We start from the raw sequence: 22,947 nt of genomic DNA on the forward strand, positions 1-22,947 counted from the left end.
CTTCAATAATCTTCAATTCTTTTAAAGGTTCTGCACACCCACACGGGTGTTTTAAATTAACCTGACTGACTGCAGCTGGGCTATGCCAGGAATTAGCCAATAAGAATGATAAAGTGAACGTAGAGAGGGAGATGTCAATCAAGCACATTTTGTTTGCACTGAAGAGTCTAATAAGGCAAGTAAGTGAAACAAATCTGTGTGGGTGGACCATGGGTGTGCAGGACCTGTAAATAAAAACAATAAGCATCAGAAGCTCTTGAGACTATTATTTGTATATATAATATAAGCATAACTTTACAGCAGCATTGCATGTCTCTATTCACCTTGGGTTGTATATTGTACACATATAAGGGATCAGTAATAAACAGAGTACAATTTGAGGAACATAAAGATCACTCTATGTTTAAAAACTCATTTTAGGTAATTGGAAAAGTCTTTTTTTACGTCTCTCTCCTGTTCCGCATCCTCAGACCACTCGCCCCGACTTCCTTAGGCATGTCTGCATGGATAGGGCTGTCTTCCTCCACAGGCTCTGACACTAACAAATACTCTTCTTTATCCTCCTCTGCTTCCTCCTCTGGGTTGGGACAACCCTCACAGCTGAACTGCAGGCTCTCTGCCTCCATCACTGGATCATCTTCATCCTCTTCTTCCTCCTCTTCCCCCTCTGTGCCCTCATCTTCTTCCCCTACCTCCTCTTGCTTCTCTTCTTCCTCCTCTTCATAAGTACACTCTTTAGGGTAGCAGAACACATCTTTGTGGTCACTAAAGCTAATTTGCTTCTTGCCTCCATTAAGACACTGTAGCTCTTTGCTCAACTGCAAACCAAGTCTCTCTTGCTTTCTTTCTGCAGCAGGCTGGAATGAAGGAAGACTGAGCAACTGTATTTTCTCTGCTTCCTCTTCCTCCTCCTCCTCCTCTTCCTCCTCCTCCTCCTCCTCCCCCTCCACCTCCCCCTCATCCTCCTCCTCCTCCTCCTCTTCTTCTAACTCTTCCTCTTCCTCTACTTCCTCCACTTCTTCCTCTTTATCCTCATCATCCTCATCCTCTTCGTCCTCCTCCTCTCCCTCTGCCTCTTCATCCTCCTCTTTAACTATGGATAGTTTCCTTGCCATAATCTCTTCCTCCTCTTGCTCCATCCTCTCTGCCAGGGCTTCAGCGGTAAGCTGGTGGGGGGGTTCCTCTAGTGTAAAGGTGTGAAATCCACGTCTTTTATAGGGCTCATCATACTCTGGGTAGGTCTCCTCTGGGTAGCCTGCATTGGTGTACAAAAAGATGCATCATATACAGTATGAGATTTTGCTTACATAAAACAGCTTCTTATAATTAAAACTGTGATTTGAAAAGACAAAATCTGCGACTATACAGTAAGTGCAACAAATATAGATTTTGTAAAATGATGTGAGGAGATTAGGGATTAAGATTTAGGCATGTATGTACCTTCCCAGTCTGCACAGTAGGGGACCTCCTCAGCCTCCATCTCTGGGGAGACTGCCTCCAACCGGCCCTCCTGTATCAGCTGTGTGATCTGTCTAAGTTGCTTGAGTAATTTCTCCTCCTTCTTTGATATAGAAGTTTTACTCTTCCTCCTTCTGCCACTAGAGAGCAGGACAGATAATGAAGCAGAGTCATGCAAGACGACAATGCTATGGTACATCACTCTATGCCAATGGTTCTTTCCATTTTCATTTATATTACATTCAATTGCCATGTATAGCTACAATGCATATTTTCTTTTTTGTCTTGATTTCCTGATTCTTCTTGTTTTCTCAAAGTCCTTACTAAGTGAGATGAAGCCGAGATTACATTTTTCCAATGAATTGTGACTAATACAGATTATTATTATTATTATTATTATTATTATTATTTTGTTATGTAATGATTGTGTTATATGTTGGGACCCCCTTGAAAACAAGATTATACATCTCAAGGGGTTTATCCTAATAAACACATTTTGAACATTAAGTCTATGAGTCTCTGTTTTTATTTGCTTGTTAAAAAAAAGATTTAACATCAGCATGTCCAAAAGTGACATGAGTAGTTTCCAATAAACTAGCAACTAGAAAATTCATGTTCTTACACATTTGATTTGATTGAATTGATTGCATTTTTAAACAACCTATGCTGTTTTATGACAGACTTTTAAACAAAGTAGTAGCAGAAGCTGTTAAGTAAAATATGCCAGTGGCCTTTCCACCATTGAATAATTTAGCCTTTTATTTTCATGCCAGGTGTAGAGTCTTTTATCAATTCCTACATTAGGCCAATACGGTGGGATCAGGGGAGAACTTGCTTGGACGCTTGTTGTGCATGCCAATAATCAATGTCCACAATTTGTGTGCATTTCGGTGCTGTGACCCATTTATTTTCCTTAACGGCCTGCTCACCATCGCACAAGCATTACAGTCCATTTCATTTCATTTCTGGTTTAGTTCTATTAATTTTCCTTGTCAAACAAATCAAACAATGACACGACAAGCTGTATGCTTTCCCCTATTTCCACACACCTGTGTAGCTGTGGCTGATTACCTTTATGCCTTACCAAAGGCAATGCTCCACCCAGTGCTCACACATAAAACTGCATATTAATTGGCATAACCAACATGGTAGCCTATAAACACAAAACAAAGTGGTGTAATGGCTCCAACACCAGGTCTGTACTGATTTATGCCAGTATAAGTCATTTTTCTGGTTCTTCTGTGCTATGGGCAGTGAAGAGTAGGATGTTAAGAAAAAAAACAAGTCTTACCTACTCCCAGAACCACGATTCTTTGCAGAGACAATCCTCTCCATCATCGCTTCTGTTCGCAGAAGTCTCTCCTGAAGCCTAACAAGCTCATCGGGTGCTACAAGATTTATAAGAGACAACATTGTTTTAAAGTTGTTGTCCGTAAGATTTTCATGTAGTTAATTGTAAAAGTACCTATCTATCAAAGAGTGAATTAAAACAATGGTGATTGAGCATGTAACCCACTGACGAAAGTGCTTGTATTTGCTGCTTTGTCAAGTAATACAATCTGATTGTCTGTGGTGACTTTCCTGCCCTAAATTTAAATGGAGCGCACAGTTACTGGCACTTTTTACATCAGTCGGAAGGGGTTGGTTTTCCCCGTCTGCACAGATGGAGCTTGTCACTGCCTATTATGCTGCGTACCATTGTTCTCGAAAATTGGGACGTTCGGCTCTTTTCCTTCCCGGGTGAGGCGAATAAGGGGAAGGCGGTGAGTGCTTCCCGCTCATCCTTGCCCTCCACTTCATCAGCTGAGGTTATATCACATTCTGCCTCAGTGGCTAGTAGGGTGTTTGTGTCACATTGGTTAGATTGGATGCTAACGCTATCTGGCTAACCGTGCTAATACGGGCAACAGTGCTAATGCAGACGGCTTCACTGTGGATAACATCACCTGATAGCCCCGCTAGTAATCCCGCTAGCTGCGTTAGCACTGTTGACTGTGTTAGCACGATTAGCCACCTTAGCTAGCCGTGGCCTCCCCGGCTCTTTCATCTCCACGGCTGCATGTGTCCCCACATGGCCCATATCTTCATGGATGTATTAGCCATTAGCTCATTTTAGACTAAACTGTTATCAGTGTGGACCATAGACAGTAAGAAAATGGACAATGTGACGCCGTTGTTTTCTACAGAGACCAGTGAAGTATATGAGAAGCACTTTTCCGGTGATGGCTGAGCGTTACTGCGTAGCCTCCAACTGAACTTGACTACGTAGATGTGACCTGAGCAACCTGTCTGAAAGTTGTAAGTCTTCTGGTAGCTGTGCCAAGAGAAATCTCAATCATTCTGAATCTTGCAGAGACTGAGAGCATAGGTATATGTAAGGAGATAACATAGGCACAGGCTAATTATTGCTAACTAAAATGCTAGTTAACATTAGTTATTAAACTTAAACAGCTAATGTAAGTCAAAACTCCCTGCGAGCTTCTCCTGTACTGTACGGTAATTTCTCTACTGTGTGACAGTAAGTTGCGTAGTTATGACACAATCGTTAGCCTACTTTTACAAAAACGTCTGCTACAGAGCCATAACATGAGATACAAGGTAATGGAGCCTTTTATATATTGTCATGTTTCTTTAGAAATAAACAATGGACAAATAAAGTCTTTAAACGCTTCAGATGTAAAGTTATTCGCTGTCAAAATGACGTCAAAATTAATAGCAGTCAATGGAATGCTAACGGCGGGTGAATGCTAGGTAGCATCAAAATGGCGCCATAAGAGGTACGCTTTGTGGAAGCTGGCTTACCCCCTTGGTGTGGACTAACTGCAGGTTAGAGCTGCCAATCTACCGACGTCATTCAGTCAACACTGTTCGTTTTCGAAAGTAACTCTGGGAGATGAGGTCCCAGAGTAGCCTAGAAATCTAGACGCACCCTAGTTGCAGCAAATTTAATTTGCATCCAGGAGAGTCTAGGCACTCTCTGTTGACTTGCGAGCTGGAAAAACCAAACTCTCGTCAGGCCAATCACATTGTGTATAGAGTCGGTGGGCGGGCTTATGGTTGCTGCTGCTGGGAACAGCGGTCTTCTGGAAGACTTGGAGTTAAGCTTTTCTTTGAGAAAAGAACAAAGAACGGCACAGAAATCATTCTTAAAAAAGGAAGATGTGTTGGGAGTTTTGCCGACCAGATACAGCAAAAGTTTAGTCTATCAACTAGCTTTGCAACCTTCTTTGTTGCTCTGCCTGGTTGTAGCGCTATCCTATTTCGTGCAGAGGGAATTTGAAAGACAACCGTTTATCCCGCCCCTTGGATTGAGCCCTGTCAATGGTGAGTTCCCAGACCCAACATCTTGATGTGGGTCTGGCTTGTCAGGCTAGTCCCAGAGGCCCCCCTGCAATAACATCTTACCACCAAAGCTGCTGCTAGAAACAACTTAACTCAAATCTTACAGACAACAACTTTAACATCAAAATATAATGAATTTCCATGTAATTGCAAATTATGTGTGTGTCAATTTATGTGTACATTGGCACACACACATGCACACACACACAAACACACACACACACACACACACACACACACACACACATGCATGCATGCACACAAAATTTATAATAGCACAGTTTAATTTGCCACTGTACTTTTGGCTTTGGATATTCTTTCACTGAATAAACTTATACCACTAATTAATAATTATTTAAGAATCAAAACAAATGTTAACATATTGTCCATGAACAGTTCAAATTACATTAGTTGGAACCCTATAGGGTAGTTAAATAACACAAATAGTTTTTGGAAATACACTTACTAATCCTATTCTCGATGTTTGCCTTGGTTACTGTTGTGTAGTTTCCTGATTTAGTAGTCTCCCCCTTACATGTCAGCTGTGAACATAAAAATGATTATGATTAGCGTAATGCATTTAATTGCCATCACTAATGTCACAGAAATCACCATGGTATTTCTCATTATGCAGTATTTACTTGACATACATTATAGTGCAGTATAATATAGTGTAGTGTAAAGCTGCATGATAACACTTTATATTCATATACTGTACAGTACTCTACAGTATAGTGTTTTATATTCATACAACCTACCTACCTATCAAGCAGGTCAGTCATAGTATTTACCTTATAGATTATATAGAAGATGTAAAGAAGTATCCCAAAGCCATATATGGGTATTGCTTGAGCCATTAGGTTGTACTTTTTGCCCCGTCCAATGCCTTTTACTTTGGCCATGGCCTCAGCACTGTGTGTCATGGAGTACGAAGGGTCCACACCCCACCGTTCTGGGTCCTCTGGCAATGACAGCTGGTGCATCACAGGAGGGTAGAACCCCGGTCCAACTGGAGAAGACAAAAAACAATCAATCAATCTATCAATAATTAAAGCATTTTTTCCTGCAAATACCAAACAGCGACCGCTTCCTCAACAAGAAGTAGCCTACATGTAGCTTCTTTTCTCATTTACATGCAAGTAGTAGGCTATGTAGTTAAATCCTTGAGGAAAGAAATTATTTTTGTTGCCAGCACTGCAAGTTTACTAACATTAAATTGATTTCCCATTTAGTATACATTATTCACTGGTATCAGGTAAATACTGTGGTTTTGATCAAACAATCAGGGCAGACACTGTTCCAGATTTTCTATTAAAAAAACAACTTGGAAAGGTGAGTCTGCAGACACAATATGTTACTGTATTGTACATTTCACAACATTTTAGCTAATTATTGCGAACAGTTGGATAAAGCACATTATCTGTCCTTTGTGCCGCCCTCAGCGCCTCATTGCACCAATCATATGCTGTTGCTTATGATTGACAGTCTGTTCTACCAATTACAATCAAGTCCGCATAGCAAAGCAGAGATACAGGTTACTGTGGTGAAATAGTCTTTTATGTCAATGGAAATAGTATCACTAGCTAGTTAGCTTGAGTAGCATTGAATGTCGTGTGTAGCTAGCTTGTAAAGCCGTTTAATGTGGTCGTTATAAATTTGAAAATGCCCACAAACAAAAATAACCATCTTTATCACAATATACTGGCGAGATACATCTCAAACAATCGCTCATAATTCTAAAATTATATATCAAAACGCGCCATCTGTTGGTAGCCTAACGCACTGTGAGGATGTTAGCATGCTGCCACTATAAGCCATGATGAATGTGAACATTATAGACGCGTTGAATTGCTAACAATAACCAAAGGAAAGTAATAATTTCCTTAACTTCGGACGAACGAGATATGGCTGAAGAGAAGAGAGACGTATCCCTATTTGGAGTCACAAGGTAACATAACATACACACATACACAGCTCTGTTAGGAAATAGTGCTCACTTTAACAGTCAATATAGTAATATACAGTACAACACAGTCAGGGATAAATACCCTGTGACGACAGTGTCGTGAGGATGTGAAACATCCGAGAAAACTGTTGTTTTAGCTGTGTGACATTTGTGTCATGTCGTTTGCTTGGTTTGTTTGGTTATTGATTATTTCTGATCAACATAAGTTTGTGGTCATTGTTTAGCTAGGTCAGGGATCTTCAACTGGGGGTCCGGGACCCCTACGGTGTCCTCAGAGTCAATGCAGGGGTCCTCCAAATTATTGTTAATTTTTGAAAGTTTTTTTAAAAGTCTTAACATGAAGCCAACATATTTGACCAAATATAACCCACTGCTTACTGGCCTATAGGTAAGGTAGTCACTAAGGCCATCCACAGCTACAGTAAATCCTAAGGATTAACTATGCCACATGTATGTTTAATGTATAGAGGCCCCTGTTGCGTCTCTATTTTAGTTAGGGGTCCTTGGCTTGAAAAATGTTGAAAACCTTTGGTTTAGGTTATTAATGGTTGAGTAGAGCTACTTTATGTTTTTGGTAGTTGATTAGAATTGTAGTTTCAAGGATTGTTGGTAATTTATTATAATTTATATTCTATTTAAATGTTCGAAAAACTTAGCCTAAAGCACTGCTTGATTAGAGTGGGGTAGCCGGTGGCAGTCAGTATGTTGCTTTTAACTGCCGGCCTTAACACAATAAAAAAAAATGTTTCTTCAAATTTTAGTTATTTCTAGCCTGTAATGAAATATGAATAAACTCATAAAGTTAAACTGTAATATTTTAAAAATAAATAAATACAACCTTCTCATGAACAGGGACACTTTTTTTAAGAAGCAAAGTATATCTATTTGCTTAATATGCTTAAGCCATTTACAGATATATAATCAGACACGCTACAATCTAACTTTCAAGCGGAGTATTTGAGTAGCCCTACATTTATATTAAGTGTCCACTTCCATCTTTAGGTCAGATTTATCAACAAACACAGCAGCTTAATATGTGTCAGTACTTCCATGGTGGACATAAGGTGTAAAAGCTTTTTTTAATTGTACAACATATTCCATATACATATTCTTCAATTTATGTGAAATACATGTTTTTCTATTTTTATCTCATTCATTGTGTATCTATGATGGGGCCTTGGGCCTGGCACACTCTGTATAGTCAAAGTAACAGCTGGCAATAACAACAAAAGCACAGCAACAGCAACAAAAAAAGACATCAGAGATGGAGCGGGATGGAGATGGTTGGATGGATGATGATCTGATAAGCCGCCTTACCCTCAGGCCGTCCCATCTCCTTTTTCCCTCTGGGTAAAAGCATTCTGGGCAGGAAAAGAGAAATACAGAGAACAGAGCATGATATAAGAGTAACCTTCTGGCAAGTTGTTATAGACATTTCAACTCACAAAATGACAGTCATGCGTTTATTTCACTTGAACAGTTAAAATAGTATCCACAGATGTCATCTCTCATCTGGTGACGTTCCTGCCCAGATTAGACCAGATTACATCAGCTGCGTTCAAGTGCTGTTCGAAATATTGACCACAAATCCCAGAAGAGGGAATTAACTGGCCTATTGCATTATTATTATTATTATTATTATTATTATGCCCTAAAAGTAATTAAAAAAACCAACATCTACAGCAACCGATGAATCGGCTAATCAGCAATCAACATCAATGCACCACCTTTACTGTTTGGTCATGAAAGCCAAACACTCTTGAAACAAAATTCCCCTTTCCCTGGATTACTTGAGTCAAGACACATCATTCTGTGAATGCCAACCCCATTTCAGCCAAGGTTCTCCATCATTATTTATTTTGTCCCAACAAAACATAAAAACCACAGCCTTCAATTTTGATTCAATCTCTACAAAATTAGTTTAATAACAATATGGGCCTAGTCTTTTAGCTTTGTATTATTGTATCCGCATTTGGTGCATACAATCACATACACTGACCTTGCTTAATCAGGTGTCATTTCATATACATTCTTTTTAGGGTCATCACTGCAACAAGCCAAAGCTGGAAAAAATGAGGAGGAAGACATACATGGGTCAAGGTAAGGCAGCTCACTGTGTTACTGTGTTATGGGTGTTTGTCAGGCTGATCGGTGCTTTGCTGATTGACATGTGAAGCAATGTAGGATTCAAGTGTGTGACTTCATGATCGCTCTTAGTTAGTGGTAATTCAGGTTTGATAAAAGTGGCAGACTGATGGCTTTGGATGGAAAGTGTAATTAAGTAAATAAAGTTGATCACTTTATGATTTGTCAGAGAAAAAAAACAAGCACAAGTAGGACGTGTTTTTCCAGGCATGTCCATCTCATTTTATATTGATCTGGTAAACTCTGTGTTAACGTTATTATGCTTACTAGCTAACATTTCTCATTGAAATTGTCATGTTGTGATGTATTATTCTTTCTTTTATTTTTTTTCCACTGTTAACATATTTTTAAATGCTAACACTAAGCTTGTTTGAAATGCCAAAGATGAGCCATCATGACACTGTATTGAACCAATGTGTTTTTTGCCCTTGGCTGCATGCATTCTCTATTGTTTTGTAGCAGCCCCTTCTAACATTTAGATGGTGGAGTCCTTACAGTAAAGTTTAGTTTGAGATTACACCCTAAATGTGCAAGTCTTTCTTTACATTCCTTTGCTTAACAGCCACCAAAAGTAATTTTTTACAGGATTCATGATTTATTCCCAAGCAAAGGCCTTGAATATACAACTTGCATTTACAAATTTGGTATTTACGATGAGCACATGAATGCAACACATGACCTATTAACCTATTCAGTCTGTGGACCCTCTGGTGTGTGTTTCATACCAAAGCAGGAGATGGCAGTGCAGGCTCAGGTACAGAGGTATGGCATGTATAAGACTGGAAATCACCTATTCCGAGTCCAAACAGTACTGTAGTGTAATGTATGATGTTTAATAGATATGTCTAACTATTTTAGAATCTAGTGACTAAGGATGGATTTTTTTTTCTCTCCCCAAAACCAATGTGCAGTTTTACCACATTTGTAGTTCACTAGCAATGGTACAGCTTGCGTCTTCCTACAATATTAGTACACACATTTAGTCAGCTCTAATAAAGGCATAACTTCATAATCACAATTGGGACACCTGTGTGGGCCTGTATATGTAACATTGAATTAATTATGTTTTATCATAAATAAGTTTATTACTTAAAATTAGTTTGTTTTTAAATTTATTGTCCACATTATGGAAAGTGGAAAATTGTCTTGTCTAAATTGAAAACGAAACGCAGACAGTTAATTGAGGACAAACATTAAGCACAGAAAATTAATGAACCATGTGACATAGATGCAGTTATCAAAATTATTAGAAAATATGGAGGAAATGTAGTTAGTGAAAGATGCATAGATAGGCTATACATTCAGTATTCTAATTACATTGTGATAATAGTCCTATTTTCCGCTGGGATAGTTGTATGGGATTCTCCTGCTGCCATCAGTCTTTTATGTATGCAAGTTTGGAAATGAGATAAAAGCAAGGCTCATTTGATTAACTATGAGTTGTAAATGTTTTTTTCAATCCATTTGTGTCATTATTACTGTTATATTTTGCCATTTAAAGGTGCAGCAGGAATTATATTAGGCCCTATATAATATTAGGAAAAAGTCAATGGCATCTTTTACAGAATATTTATCAAGAGTTTAAAGCCTCTGAACACCCACACAGGTGTTTCAGATATTCTGGCTGATTAGACTCTGCTCAGGTTGAAGGTGGGCCGGAGCTTTGATGGGAATTTATTAGGTCACAAATTCTTTCTACCAATAAGAATTATACAGCTGTCATTTGTCCCGCCCTAACAGGTGCAACAGCACTAACAGGGGACTCAGGAAGATGTCACTCAATCAGTCTAACCACACCCACACAGTCCTGGGAAGAGGTCCAATCAGCCACATTAACTGACAACGCCCTGCTGTGATGTCCCTATGCACAGAATAGTCAGGATCCGGTATAGGAGATTGCACTACTCAGTATGACACAATGTGCCCTGCTATGACATGAACTTCCACGATAACCTTCGAAGTCACTGTGACTTCTAATGTGACTATTATCACCACTGTTCATCACGCCCCCAACCGGCCCGTCAGACACCGCCTACCAAGAGTCTGGGTCTGCCGAGGTTTCTTCCTAAAAGGGAGTTTTTTCTTGCCACTGTCGCAATAGCCACTGCTAATGCTTGCTCTTTAGGGAATTACTGTAATTGTTGGGGTTTTGGAATTTATAGAGTGTGGTCTAGACCTACTCTATCTGTAAAGTGTCTCGAGATAACTTTTGTTATGAATTGATACTATAAATAAAATTGAATTGAATGGGTGTTCAGGGCCTTTAAAGGTTTTTTTGAAACCATTGGTTACTCCATGTAAGTTGAAAACGGGCAACAATCGGTATCTGCCATTGTGAATGTGAAACAGAAACAATGCAATTTCACTTAAAGTAATTCATTGCTTATTGATTTTGGCGATAATTTTTGATCAGGTATGTTGACCTTGATACTGGATTAATTATGCAATCCTTATTAAGGGGCTTTCATACCGCCGCGCAGTAACTTGCCGCCTCCAGTCATTTCAATGAAGGGAAGGCGGCAGAGGGGAAGTGGTTTTGATCCCGGCGGTAGGGATATGAAGCGGTTGTTGCCCAAGTGAACCCGCACGAATTCTGGTCTGAGTTCTTGAGTTCACCTTGCTGAACTTCTGTCGGTAACCACCGGGCGGCAGCAACTGTTTTTAAAGGGGTGCTAGAATGCAAAACCGATTTTACCTTGTCATAGTTGAATAACGACAGTTCGGTGGGTAAATAGGACATACAGTACATAGAAGCTCAAAATCCCATTGACACCCCTTTACTATGAAAATCTCATATTTTGAAACTGCCGCTGAAAACGGGCAAATCTCAACAAAGCTAGAAGTTGACTTAAGCATCCCAGGACCTGTACCTTTGTCACGCCCATGGATGTATTAAGAGAACGGTCACGCCCAACATTTACATAGGCTACACAACTGACCTGAGATCAGGTAGTCTTCTGAATCTAGGTCGCGCAGATCTCTGCTATTCCATTACAAAATTCACTTCTGAAACTTTTTTATGCGAGAAATCAACTGTGTAAAGCTCAAATATGGGCCGTTTTACGAAAATTGATGGCTAATTGCAAATTTTGTCCGACTGTGTGTCGGAGTTCAGCGGCTGGTGCTGCCTGTCCTCCTTCACAGACCCCGGCCTGCTGTGAGCTCGATTGACCTCCGTCACGGCCGGCAGCCCGCGGTGCTCAATACCCGTGCAAACTCACCCTTTCTGGGTGACTGGACTACCAAACGCCGCTGCCCTGACAGACACCAGGGCCTGCAGCTCGCTGTTCTCCCTCCCCTCTTCCTGCTAAATGGCCAGTGTGTGACTGAGAGCGCGGTCAGCGAGCTTGTTACACCCGCAGTCTCTTACTGCAGGTTCCAGTTAATCTTATAATGGATATGTGTGTTGAGTTATTTAAACAAACGATTGGGGAAATAAACGTATCTTGTCCGCGAGTCTCATTGATAGAGCCCGCGGTGAGCTGGAGTCCATCAATGAGAGCTAGCTAGCCTCCTCCTAACGAGACCTCTGAAATTCACAAAAATGCATTAAATTGAAGTGTTAGCTAAGCTTTGTAAGACCTTGGGGAACCTGTAATATACATGCCGTGACGAAATTCAAACTGTAAATATACTATAGTTATGCCGAAAGTGTAGCTAGCTAGCTGCAATTGTTTCCCATTGTATTGAATGGGACACATAGCTAGCTAGCTGCTCCTCCTAACAAGACCCCTCACGTTCATAAAAATGCCTTAAATTCAAATCAGACTGTTAGCTTTTGTTAGCTTTGTAAGACCTTGGGGTAGCTGTGATATAAGTGCCGTGACGAAATTCAAACTGTAAATATATTATAGTTATGCCGGCAGCCGGCCGCAGAACCCCGGTAGTGCAGTAATCCACAAAGGGTGACTTTGCCCTGGGTATGGAGCCCAGCAGGCTGCTACTTTCTCGTCAGACTGTGTGGAGCTCCTAAAGTCCAACACGTCTTACCAAATTTGCAATTAGCCATCAATTTTCGTAAAACGGCCCATATTTGAGCTTTATATAGTTGATTTCTTGCATAAAAAAGTCTCAGAAGTGAATTTGGTAATGAAACATTGAAGTGTCTGGAATATGAGATTCTGTCGCTTCTCTAATGTGTGTGTATGGGGATTCGCTCAACCAATCAGCGCGTGTCTCTATTGTGTGTGTATGGGGATTTGCTCAACCAATCAGTGCGCAGCTCATCTAAATATTCATGAGCATACCATATTTGGAAGAAAAGCTCTTGTTTCAAATATGGCCAAAACAAAGGGGTGCATAAGGGCCAATAACATATCAACCAGGCAATTTTCAGCCCAACCAATGTTACATACCCCATTAGGAGACCTTAAGGAACAGTGTGAAATACCCTATATAATCATTCTATCACCCCTTTAAAACAGCTTTGCTTTTGCAGGTAGGTGGTTGTGAGGGAGGTTGCTGCGCGTGCGGTGGGAAACCAGCTTTAAGCATTGGATGGACATGTCAATTGTTTTGAAAGGTATAGGGTTAAGAATAGCACTTACATGTTGTAAAGCGGCCCTTCTGTATGCTTTGTGGAGTTCCCCAGGGGTCATATCTAGGTCCTCTATTTATATGTCATCTTTAGGCCATCTTTTGCATAGAAATCCCATCAGTGTACTTGATTATACAGATGATGTGCAGCTCCACTTATTATGCAATTCTCAAAACCCACAGGGATTTGACTGTCATCATAAATATTCAAAAGTGGATGGCTCAATGTTTTATACAGCTAGATGCTAATAAAATATTTGTAATTTTTTTTAATGAAAATGCAAATTCATGAATTACATCTTGAGTAACACACAATGTTATCAAATACTGCAGACAATCTTGGCTTTTTTCTTTTTATAGTAGCCACGACTAGACAAGAAGAAACAAGTTTAGAAAGTAAAGCAGTATTGTTCAAGATTGAAGCAGTCATGCCTGTGCTAAAACATGGAATCTGTTATCATGTATTCATCATATTCTGCCTAGCGTACTGTAATGCTCTGTATTCTCAAATTGCCTCCTGCTTGTTCAGATGCATCAGCTAAACATTTTTCATAAAGCGAACACTCAAATTCTTGTATGCCTTCACTAGCTACTTTTCAGAATTGATTTTAAGCTCTTAGTGCATTAAAGGCTCCATATTGCTAGCACACCTCTTGAGGAAGTGCTTTAGAAAGGTTGTGTTTCCCCAAGTTAGACATATTTGTGGTGGCAATTGCTGCTGGCCTCAAAGGCAATGGATTATTCACAGTGAGGAGTCATCTGGTAATTAAATAGTTATTAAGCGGTGCTTTGGAGGCTGAGGCCTACTGTCTATTGTTTAGTATTGAAGTGGAATCTACACCTTTGAACCTTTAGAGTAGGCTGGCCTGGATACCCTGTCTGAATATGAGTCCACATTTGTGCAGTCATATCTAATGAATATGACTGCACAAATGTGGACTCTATTGTGGATCTATTGCTTTTCCAGTGGTTAGTGTTTGGGACCGAAATTTGTGGTTGCATCATCAGGTCCTGTTTTGAGTACACAACTTTCCTAATAGCCCTTGGCCATGGTTTTCCACCAATATCAAATAATATAAACGGACGGATATCTGTATCTATTTAAAACAGTACTTACATTGATGTAACTCCAATTCTGTGAGTGCAGTAGTAGCCCTCTAACAGCATGCTCAATTCTTGCTCTTCAAGTTCAATGAGTCGAGGACATGCCACCACCATCTTCTCCCCTGGATGATAATCAGGACAGGGAGCCTCCTGTTCCTCTGTTAGTCCAACACAAGCTCTTTGGTTTGTCTAATATTAAACTTCTGGTGATCAGTCCTCTGTAAAAATAGTCTCTAGGTGAAGACAGCATGTTTCTTACTGGAAACTATTCACTGGAATCATACATATAGTGATAACTTCCATTTAGCCAAAATAAATACACTTAATACTTGTTTATTAAACTCCTTCAAAGTATACACTACATACATTATATGAGTCTGGACAGACATGGATGTAAACTGCGACTTGACTGGTTGGCGAAGGCATACAACCGCAAGGCAGTACTGGAATTCTGGTTTTCCATTAGTGTTGAAATAGTGTTTTGTTTAAAGAAATATTTTCTTCAATGTCCTGACTGGCATCTTATTCCTGCAGCAATGTAGGGTTTCATTTCAGTCAAATAATCGTTGTAGACCTTTTCAATCTTGAACTGTGAACTGGTGACCTTCATGTGACAGCTCCGTTTGCTGACCACAAGGCAGGCTGGCAGGCATGGATATCAAATGACAAATCTGCGGAATTGTAAAATTATCATTAAAAGAGATATTGTCATGGGAGAATATTTACTTTGGGTTTTCCTATCATAATAATATTTGGATCATTAGTCCATACTTTGTTTTCAAATACTTGGAATACTGCCTTGTGACTTTAAAAAAAAAAAAACTGTATCTGCAATACAGCTGGAAATTCTGTCATAGCTGGCATGGATGAAAATTATTGGCCATGCCATACACCCTCTATAAGCTTTTAATCCTAGGAAACAAATATGCATTTGTTTACCCTTTCTGGATGAATGGATTATAGATTATCACTGCCAACCAGCATATGATGCCAACAGAGATTATGGCTGCTGTATGTTGAATAAAGCAGATACCACTGTTTGGGAAATTTTGGCACCATGAACTACTTCAAAGTAATATGGACGTGCTGCAGTATCTGACACATAGAGGGTATTAGAGATTTGAGTTGTAAGGATTTGTTTTTGTAACAGGCTCGTATTTTAAAAACAGTCGAAATTCGAATTGCCATTTTCACCCTTGCTTTCTATTCCTATTATTCCAGTCAACTCAACTGTGAACTGGCTCAAAATGTATTCCCATATTTCCCCATAATTGCAGCATTGTTGAAATAAGACTTTCGTTGTTCTCATAGAAACCCCTGAGTACACATCAAGCTGTGCAATTACTCAAAAAATAAACCTGCTAATGTCAGAGTGGTGAAAATATCACAGTGCACTCACATTCCCAAAATCCAGCTGGGAAGTATTACATTTACATTTGTGCATATTCACAGCCACAAGCTCTTTTAAGAAATGACATACAGACTGTTGGCCCATTTGGGTGGTGCCTTTGATGCTTTGTCTTCTTTTAGTGATGCCATACTGGAGGTATGTCCAATTCACTCTGCAGTGTACAATATTGTTAATAACGGAACTTGTCTTTTATCTGTTTACTGTGCCTTTATCCAGCCTTTAATTACTTAATTATTCTTCATCGGGCTCAATTAATACACAATGGACTCTGCTGCTGGAAAAGTCAACTATTTCTGCTCCTGCACAGCAGTATACAAAGCCTGGGAAAGATAGGCTGTTGCAGTTGGCCTTCTATTATGTACTTGAAATGAATGAGATTCTGTTTTTCTTTGGATGAAAGTCTGGGCTTTCTGATTATTATGCTAACAGCTAAATATAACATTGACTTTAATAAAATGTTCATGCTCCTGGAGTCGAGTGAGGAATAGATTCACATACATGGCAATCAACGCACCTTCCCCAAACAAAATTACTTTTTAGAAATAGAAATCGTTTTCTTTCTCTATTCATGCAAGTGATTTGTTGCGCAATGTCACCTTACTCAATAGTAGCGGACCAGGTTTACATCAGGTTTTTTTCCACTCCTCCCTGTGCCTCTCTCTAAATCAGTCAATTTATTTCCAAATTGCATGTCGAGTGTAGGAGCAAGGGCTTATGGCAGTATATTAAATCAATGCACACCTACAGTGTATATTTTGAGATTTAATTTTTTTCTCTTTTGCTGATATTGATGGGGATGCACCTGGCTTTAAGTTTCATAAAGGACACACTCACAAATTTAAATCCTGTATTCATACAATAGAAGAAAGACAGCAATGAAAAGTGAATGAGGTGGATTTATGGAGCCGAGACATGCTTAACAATATAGGCCAGACGGTGGCTGTCTTTTAGTTGTATGGGTCAGTCTGTACACTTTAATTTATCAGTATCAGAAGGACATACATGTACACTCTCACCAAAGGATGCAATTTAAGTTTGTGTTGCTTTTATGGACTATCATACAACACATGCACACTTTCTGCATAGACCTCGAATGTGAGCTCTTCCTAATGAATGCACATATACAGGATGTATGGAAAAACATGTTTTTCTGTTAGTGTACAGGTAGAGCTAAGACATTCAGTTTCAAGAGTATGATGCAGCTTAACTTTTCTCTGTTGACTTTTCTATCTTAGTTGTCTAAGTTGAAGCATATACAATATACGCGACGGCTTTTTTTTGCAACTTTTTAATTACCATTTTGTCCTGACATTACATTTTTTACAAAACACTGTTTAACACATACATTTAGGGCTGTAACTAACCATTGTTTTCATTATCAATTGATCTGCTGTCTTTTTTCTTGATTAATTGATGAATTGGTCTAAAAATTTTATGAAATGATGAAAGCGCGATTTTCTTAAAGCCCAATGTGCAATCTTCAAATGTATTGTTTTGTCCAAATATTAGTACAAAATCCAAAGATATTCATTTAGCAAAAGACAACGAAAAGCAGCAAAGCTTCTCAAGTTAATGTTTTAAATTTTTGCTTGAAACAATTATGTATATTATTGATTCAATTACATTTTTGATTTTAAACATTTTCTTTTCAGCTGTGACACAGTGCCACAATAAGAGCCACTAGATGGCAGAAGGTTACTTCTTGTTTGTTTACCGAGATGCACATGAACACACCATGAAGCCCTGCCGCTTTACATGCTTTACCTTTATTTACATAAACTCACTCACAGGGAAGGCAAAATGTTGCCATCCTGGTGACATTAGGAAAGCAGGAGTATTTTTCAGTTCTGTTGTTTATCCTTCTTCTCCGTCACCGGCAGTGGACAGGGGTCTGGAAAAAGCAGTTTCAGGTTACTGGTAAGCTAATGCTAACATCTGTCTTTAGCTGCATGCTACCAGCCGGTAAGCTATGCTGTGTCTGTTGTTTTTTTCTTTGGACGTGAACAAGAAGGCGGGGGTGGTTAGAGAAAAATACTGGGGGAATCATGATTCTGCTTATTTATTTTCTCTCAACCTACTATTCTATAAATCAAATCATTGTTTCAACTCTTTAAATGTTGAATGAATGCCTGTGTGTGAGTGTGCATTGTTAACCCCATTTGAATGATTCATCGCATCCCACCCCTCTGTATGACGGCAGAGTTTCAGCTCCACCTTCAAGTGTGACAGTTCAGAAGACACTTTGTACAAATTAGCTTGTTTCAAGCATACAGCAGCCTTTAGCGAGTTACATAAGCTCTGCTAACATCCACTTCCTGTTTCCTGGTTGTATTTTTGTATATGAGTGTATGTATGTATTTATTTAAATTTTTTTTCAATTAGTTTGCACTTTAACATCTCCTCTCTGTACTAAAGGTTGACATTTTTCCAAGAACTTTAAGGACTGGATTTTTCTCCTGAAATTCACCAAGTTTACGGTGCTGCATGTGTGTGCTTCTTTTTAAGTATTAAATAGCAGCATGTCTCCCCCTGTGTGTTTGAGGCACCTTGAATGCCCTTAACCAGCACTAATAGGAGATAATGATTGGTGCTCAACAAAAAGCGAGATTCATTTTGAATTATTAACAAGTTAACTTTGTAGTGGAGGCACTTTATCCCCGAGGACAAACAGCCCAAATGTTTGCAAAATATAATTAAGCCGAGGCATCTTTAAATGTCATTGCTGCCTGTGCCATGTTTCAAATTGTTCTGCATCAACAGAATTTAACGAGATGGCTAAGGAATCCATTTCCTGCAAGCATGTGATAAGCCACACATACAGTGGAGCACTTTCATTGATTGCCAAAATAAAGCATTTTGTATGCAAATGGGGGAATGGAGTGGCTAAGCTGATTCAGCCTCATGGACACCAAATAATGGTCTTTACAATTAATACTTTTACATGCTCTCCATTGAAAATTTCATCTTCCATTTAATGGCTCTAAAACATTTACACATGCCCAGAAAAGAGGGGGGAAATGCACTGTGTTCCAATGGATTAATATGAAAGCCAACAAACAAATAAAGCCATGCATCCCTCCCTCCCAACCCCCAGAGTATTGGTCCCTTTCCTGCCGTCTCATGCTCCTGCACATTTTGGATTAACAGATAATCTTTGAACATGAAGGAAGGTCTGCTAACCCCGAGGGGGTGGGATGTAGTGAGTGAAAGAGAGCTCAGGATTGGAGGCAGTGCTGCATTGTTTGAACGTAATGTGCTTGTCTTGTTCTTGTTAACATGCAGCTCTTTTTGTAGTGGTGATATGGCCTTACCCCTCCTTCACTCTTGCAGGTTGTTTTACAGGAAACCCATAATTCTGAATAGATAAAGGGCACTGGGGTATCATGGTCGTCAGCTACAATGGAAACCTTTCAACTGTATGTTTGTGTGGACCAACAAATCACTTGCAGTTGGTTGTATATATGGAGCCTGCTGTTGACCTGTCTGGTCTCATCTGTTTAACAACCACTAAGTCCAGAACAGGAGGAAAGTACATTTGGAAAGACTTTTTCACTGACTTGGCCAGTAGATGGTTCGACCAATTTGTGTCCTGTTCTGTACTTTGTCCTGGGTACTGTAGTGTTGTGTAATGGAGGACTTGTAATATTGAATGGCTGCTGTGTCTTCTCCTGCCATCTGTCCTCTCTGTCGTGTCTCGGTTTGTGTAACCTGTAAGGCACTTTCCGTTATTCACTAGTAGTGCATCATCTTCAGAACAGATCAATCTTCAAGTTCTGTTACATTGACGTTATTTTAACATTTAGAAAACAATATGAACCAGATAAGTCAAACTCAGATTTAGGACAATTGTCCAAGCTTTTAAACAAAGCTATCTTAAGATAGCATTTATCTTAATTGGTATATTGTTGTGAAATGACATAACAACTTTCCAATACCCTATCTTAATATACAATATCATGTATTGGAATTGGTTATTTTCTTAAAAAACATATATCTTTTTATATTTGATAGAATAGAGCATTTGATCTAATCACGTAACCATCTAGCCTACAAGTGTACCGATATAAGTGTATCTCCTGCGTCCCTTACTGTGCCTCCTCTGCTCTTTCCAAGATTCTCTGTGTCTGGTCCTGCACATTTGACTTTTTCCTGTGCTGCCTTTGTTGTTTCCTGTGTCATCTGTGTCCTGTTAAAGGTTACATTTACAAGCTGCGAATGATTGTGCGAACCTGAACGTGTAAATATTCGTGCCACCGAAACATTTGATCATGTATGAAAGGAAAAACAATGAATTTACATGAGAATTGCCACACGATGGCACAGAACACACAGTGCACACTGATGAGGGTGAAGTGTAGTACAACGCCAGTGTTGTAACCCTCTCTTGAGTTGGTTTGTATCTGTTTAGGGACAACCAACAACAACTAGCACGTATATGCTGATATGACAGCTTTATTTAATCTACACATCTGTTTCATTTCAAGTGAATCAGACACTTAATGCATGTATTAATGCTGTAAGTAATGATAAAAGAGCATTTTAATTTTTGCATTCGTTAGCTGGCCAGCCTGGCATCATTGTAGTCTTTAAAACGAGCGCAGTCAAAAGTGGTTTAGATAGTTTTGTTTGGATAGATGTGTCTTTATATCATCAAGTCTACATTTTCTGAGGATTTTGGTTTGGTCATAAATGCTTTGAATGCATACGCCATGTGGTGACTGGTCAGAGCACTTGATCAAATCTCCGTTTGGGTTGAAATGGAATTTGTGTTTTTAATTGATCTTTACCTGATCAATAACAAGAACACTAACTGTAGTGAGAAGAGAACAGTATTATCTGGCAAAAAACACTGGGATGCAACAGTATTTCTATTCATTCCATCCATCTATCAGTAAATGTAGAAATACTGTCTTTCTTAAAACCAAATGGCCAAAGGGGGCTTTAATGATCAATTTAGGACCAACTTTATCTTACTTTATCTTATTTTAGTGCTTTGTGGTCTTTATGAATTGTTTTATTCTATGTATTTACGGTTTTGTGTTGTCTATCAAAGTTCCCCCTTCATCCCTTTTGCACTTTTGCTCTTCACCCCCGCAGTGTGTCATTCTCAAAATATGAACCCGGAATCATTTTAGAGTCAAGGACAGCAGCAAAAACTGTTGACAGCAGTGTTTGAAGTAAATTAGAAAGCTGAGCCGTTCCAGAGCTACTGAAAGGCAGCGAGAGAGCAAGATGGGCAAGAAGGACGATGGTGATGGGGCTGACCTTCTGATCAGGTGAACGTGAGGCCGCCTGAGGACAGAATCCCCTCTCTGCTGCCCAGGCTGAATTTTTGTGCTTGAGAAGTGTTTAACTTTCTCAAATCCCAATTGCACTCAGTGGGGAGTGTCCTCTTTCCCATTGCCCAGAGGTTTAGTGACTGCCCTTACGCCTGGGCCTGAGGTGGGGGGGTTTGGAGGTTGGGGGGATCAATAGGATGGAAGCTTGCCTGTTTGACAGAGGTGAAGTTAAGCTAGGAGAGAGAGAATGGGGTGAGATAGTGAGGGCTATAGATATCTGAGTAGGAATTATCCATGACACCTGGGCTCTCAAGCTGCAACCTTTAAGCACATGATTTAGGATCACCTCTATTTGTGGGATGGCCGTAGCACATTCAGCACATTCAGTTCAAGCCATTGTGCTCTGTTAGCTTTCACAGCTGAGAGACATTGTCAGTTATTTGTTTAGAAATGCTTTCATTGTTAAATCCTTCTACCTACATTGTTTCAGCCAGGCAAATTCAATTTCGTTTTAGTTTCACTTAGTTGTCAAGAAGATGAGGGGAAATCGCCTTTAAGTCATTCCCTCAGTCAGTCCATTCCCATGTTTTTCTGCACCACTGAATTGATACAAAAATGTTCTTTTTTCAAGCGATAATATATCATTCCAAATAATCTCCCTTTGCTGTGAGAATGGTGCCAATAAACTGACATGTTAAGAACAAATGCAACAGCATTCGTCTCAGTGAAAATCAACAGCCTTTGCTTCAAACAAAGACAAAAACAAACTGTGCTTTCATGTTTTACCTTATTTTCTAAAGGGGGATAACCCAGAATGAGACTGAAAATGTTGGCTTCCAAAAGGTTGACATTTAGCTATTGTAGATATAATGATGGATACAAGAGATGGAGCACGTTAATGCAAAATGACGATGTCACGCTTCATCTTCCGAATTGAGGCACATTAATCCACAGTGTTATGGAAAATGCTGATAAAAAATAAATGTACTGCATATTTGTAACAAGTGGCATCAATTTCCCTTTTGACTGTCAGTGAATGAAGATTTCTTCGCAGATTGCATTATTTACTCTGCTCAGAAAATCACAGAACTGTGAAATCCTTGCTAGCATATTTCTTGGTGTTCTTGATTTCTGGGAGAGATCCCAACAAAGGCAATGTAAATGTGATTGGTTTAAAATGCCCCACAGTGACAACTTAGCTTTCATCATACCTACATTAATTAAACTTGGCTTTACCATAGACTTTGACACAGTCATTTTCTGGCCAATTGTGTATGCATGAGGGGTTCTGTCTTGGTCTGCTTTCTGATGATAGGCTTAATACGTATGTTGGTGAAAATAGCTTGAAGTAATCTGAATCTTCGAGAAGCTTATAAAAGAGAGAGCGGCAGGGACCTAACAAGTTTGCCGATCCTCTGTGCAACCAGACAAGGTGTCTTAAATGATGTAAGGAGCATCAGATCAATTTTTAAAGCTTTGGCACCAAAAATACTAAACGGGACATTTTACAGTTGAAGAATAAACTTTTTGTTTGTATTTGCGAAAAAGAAAAATAAGAACCTTACAGAGCAGAGATGCAAAAAGCTTTTTGCTCGGTCATCTCTCCATCCCATGTACTTGTTTAATAAAACATCTTTCTCATGCACAAGGTAACGGCAATGAGAGGGCTTGTGTTTGCAGAGATGAAACTCCCTATCCTCCACAAT

General features: G+C 39.4%; 1 protein-coding gene across 1 annotated transcript; it reads right to left on the bottom strand.

Moving 5' to 3' along the window:
- Window positions 1–440: 440 nt before the first annotated feature.
- ric3a (RIC3 acetylcholine receptor chaperone a) lies at window positions 441–8,201 on the bottom strand. Its single transcript, XM_028572786.1, has 7 exons — window positions 8,084–8,201; window positions 5,592–5,809; window positions 5,267–5,342; window positions 2,750–2,846; window positions 1,441–1,598; window positions 1,074–1,255; window positions 441–857 (listed from the first exon to the last, which is right to left on the bottom strand). The coding sequence occupies exons 1-7, from the start codon at window positions 8,199–8,201 to the stop codon at window positions 441–443; spliced, it is 1,266 nt and encodes a 421-aa protein (XP_028428587.1).
- Between the last annotated feature and the right edge of the window lie 14,746 nt (window positions 8,202–22,947).

The sequence above is a fragment of the Perca flavescens genome, chromosome 1, assembly GCF_004354835.1.
Source record: "Perca flavescens isolate YP-PL-M2 chromosome 1, PFLA_1.0, whole genome shotgun sequence".
NCBI lineage: Eukaryota > Metazoa > Chordata > Actinopteri > Perciformes > Percidae > Perca > Perca flavescens.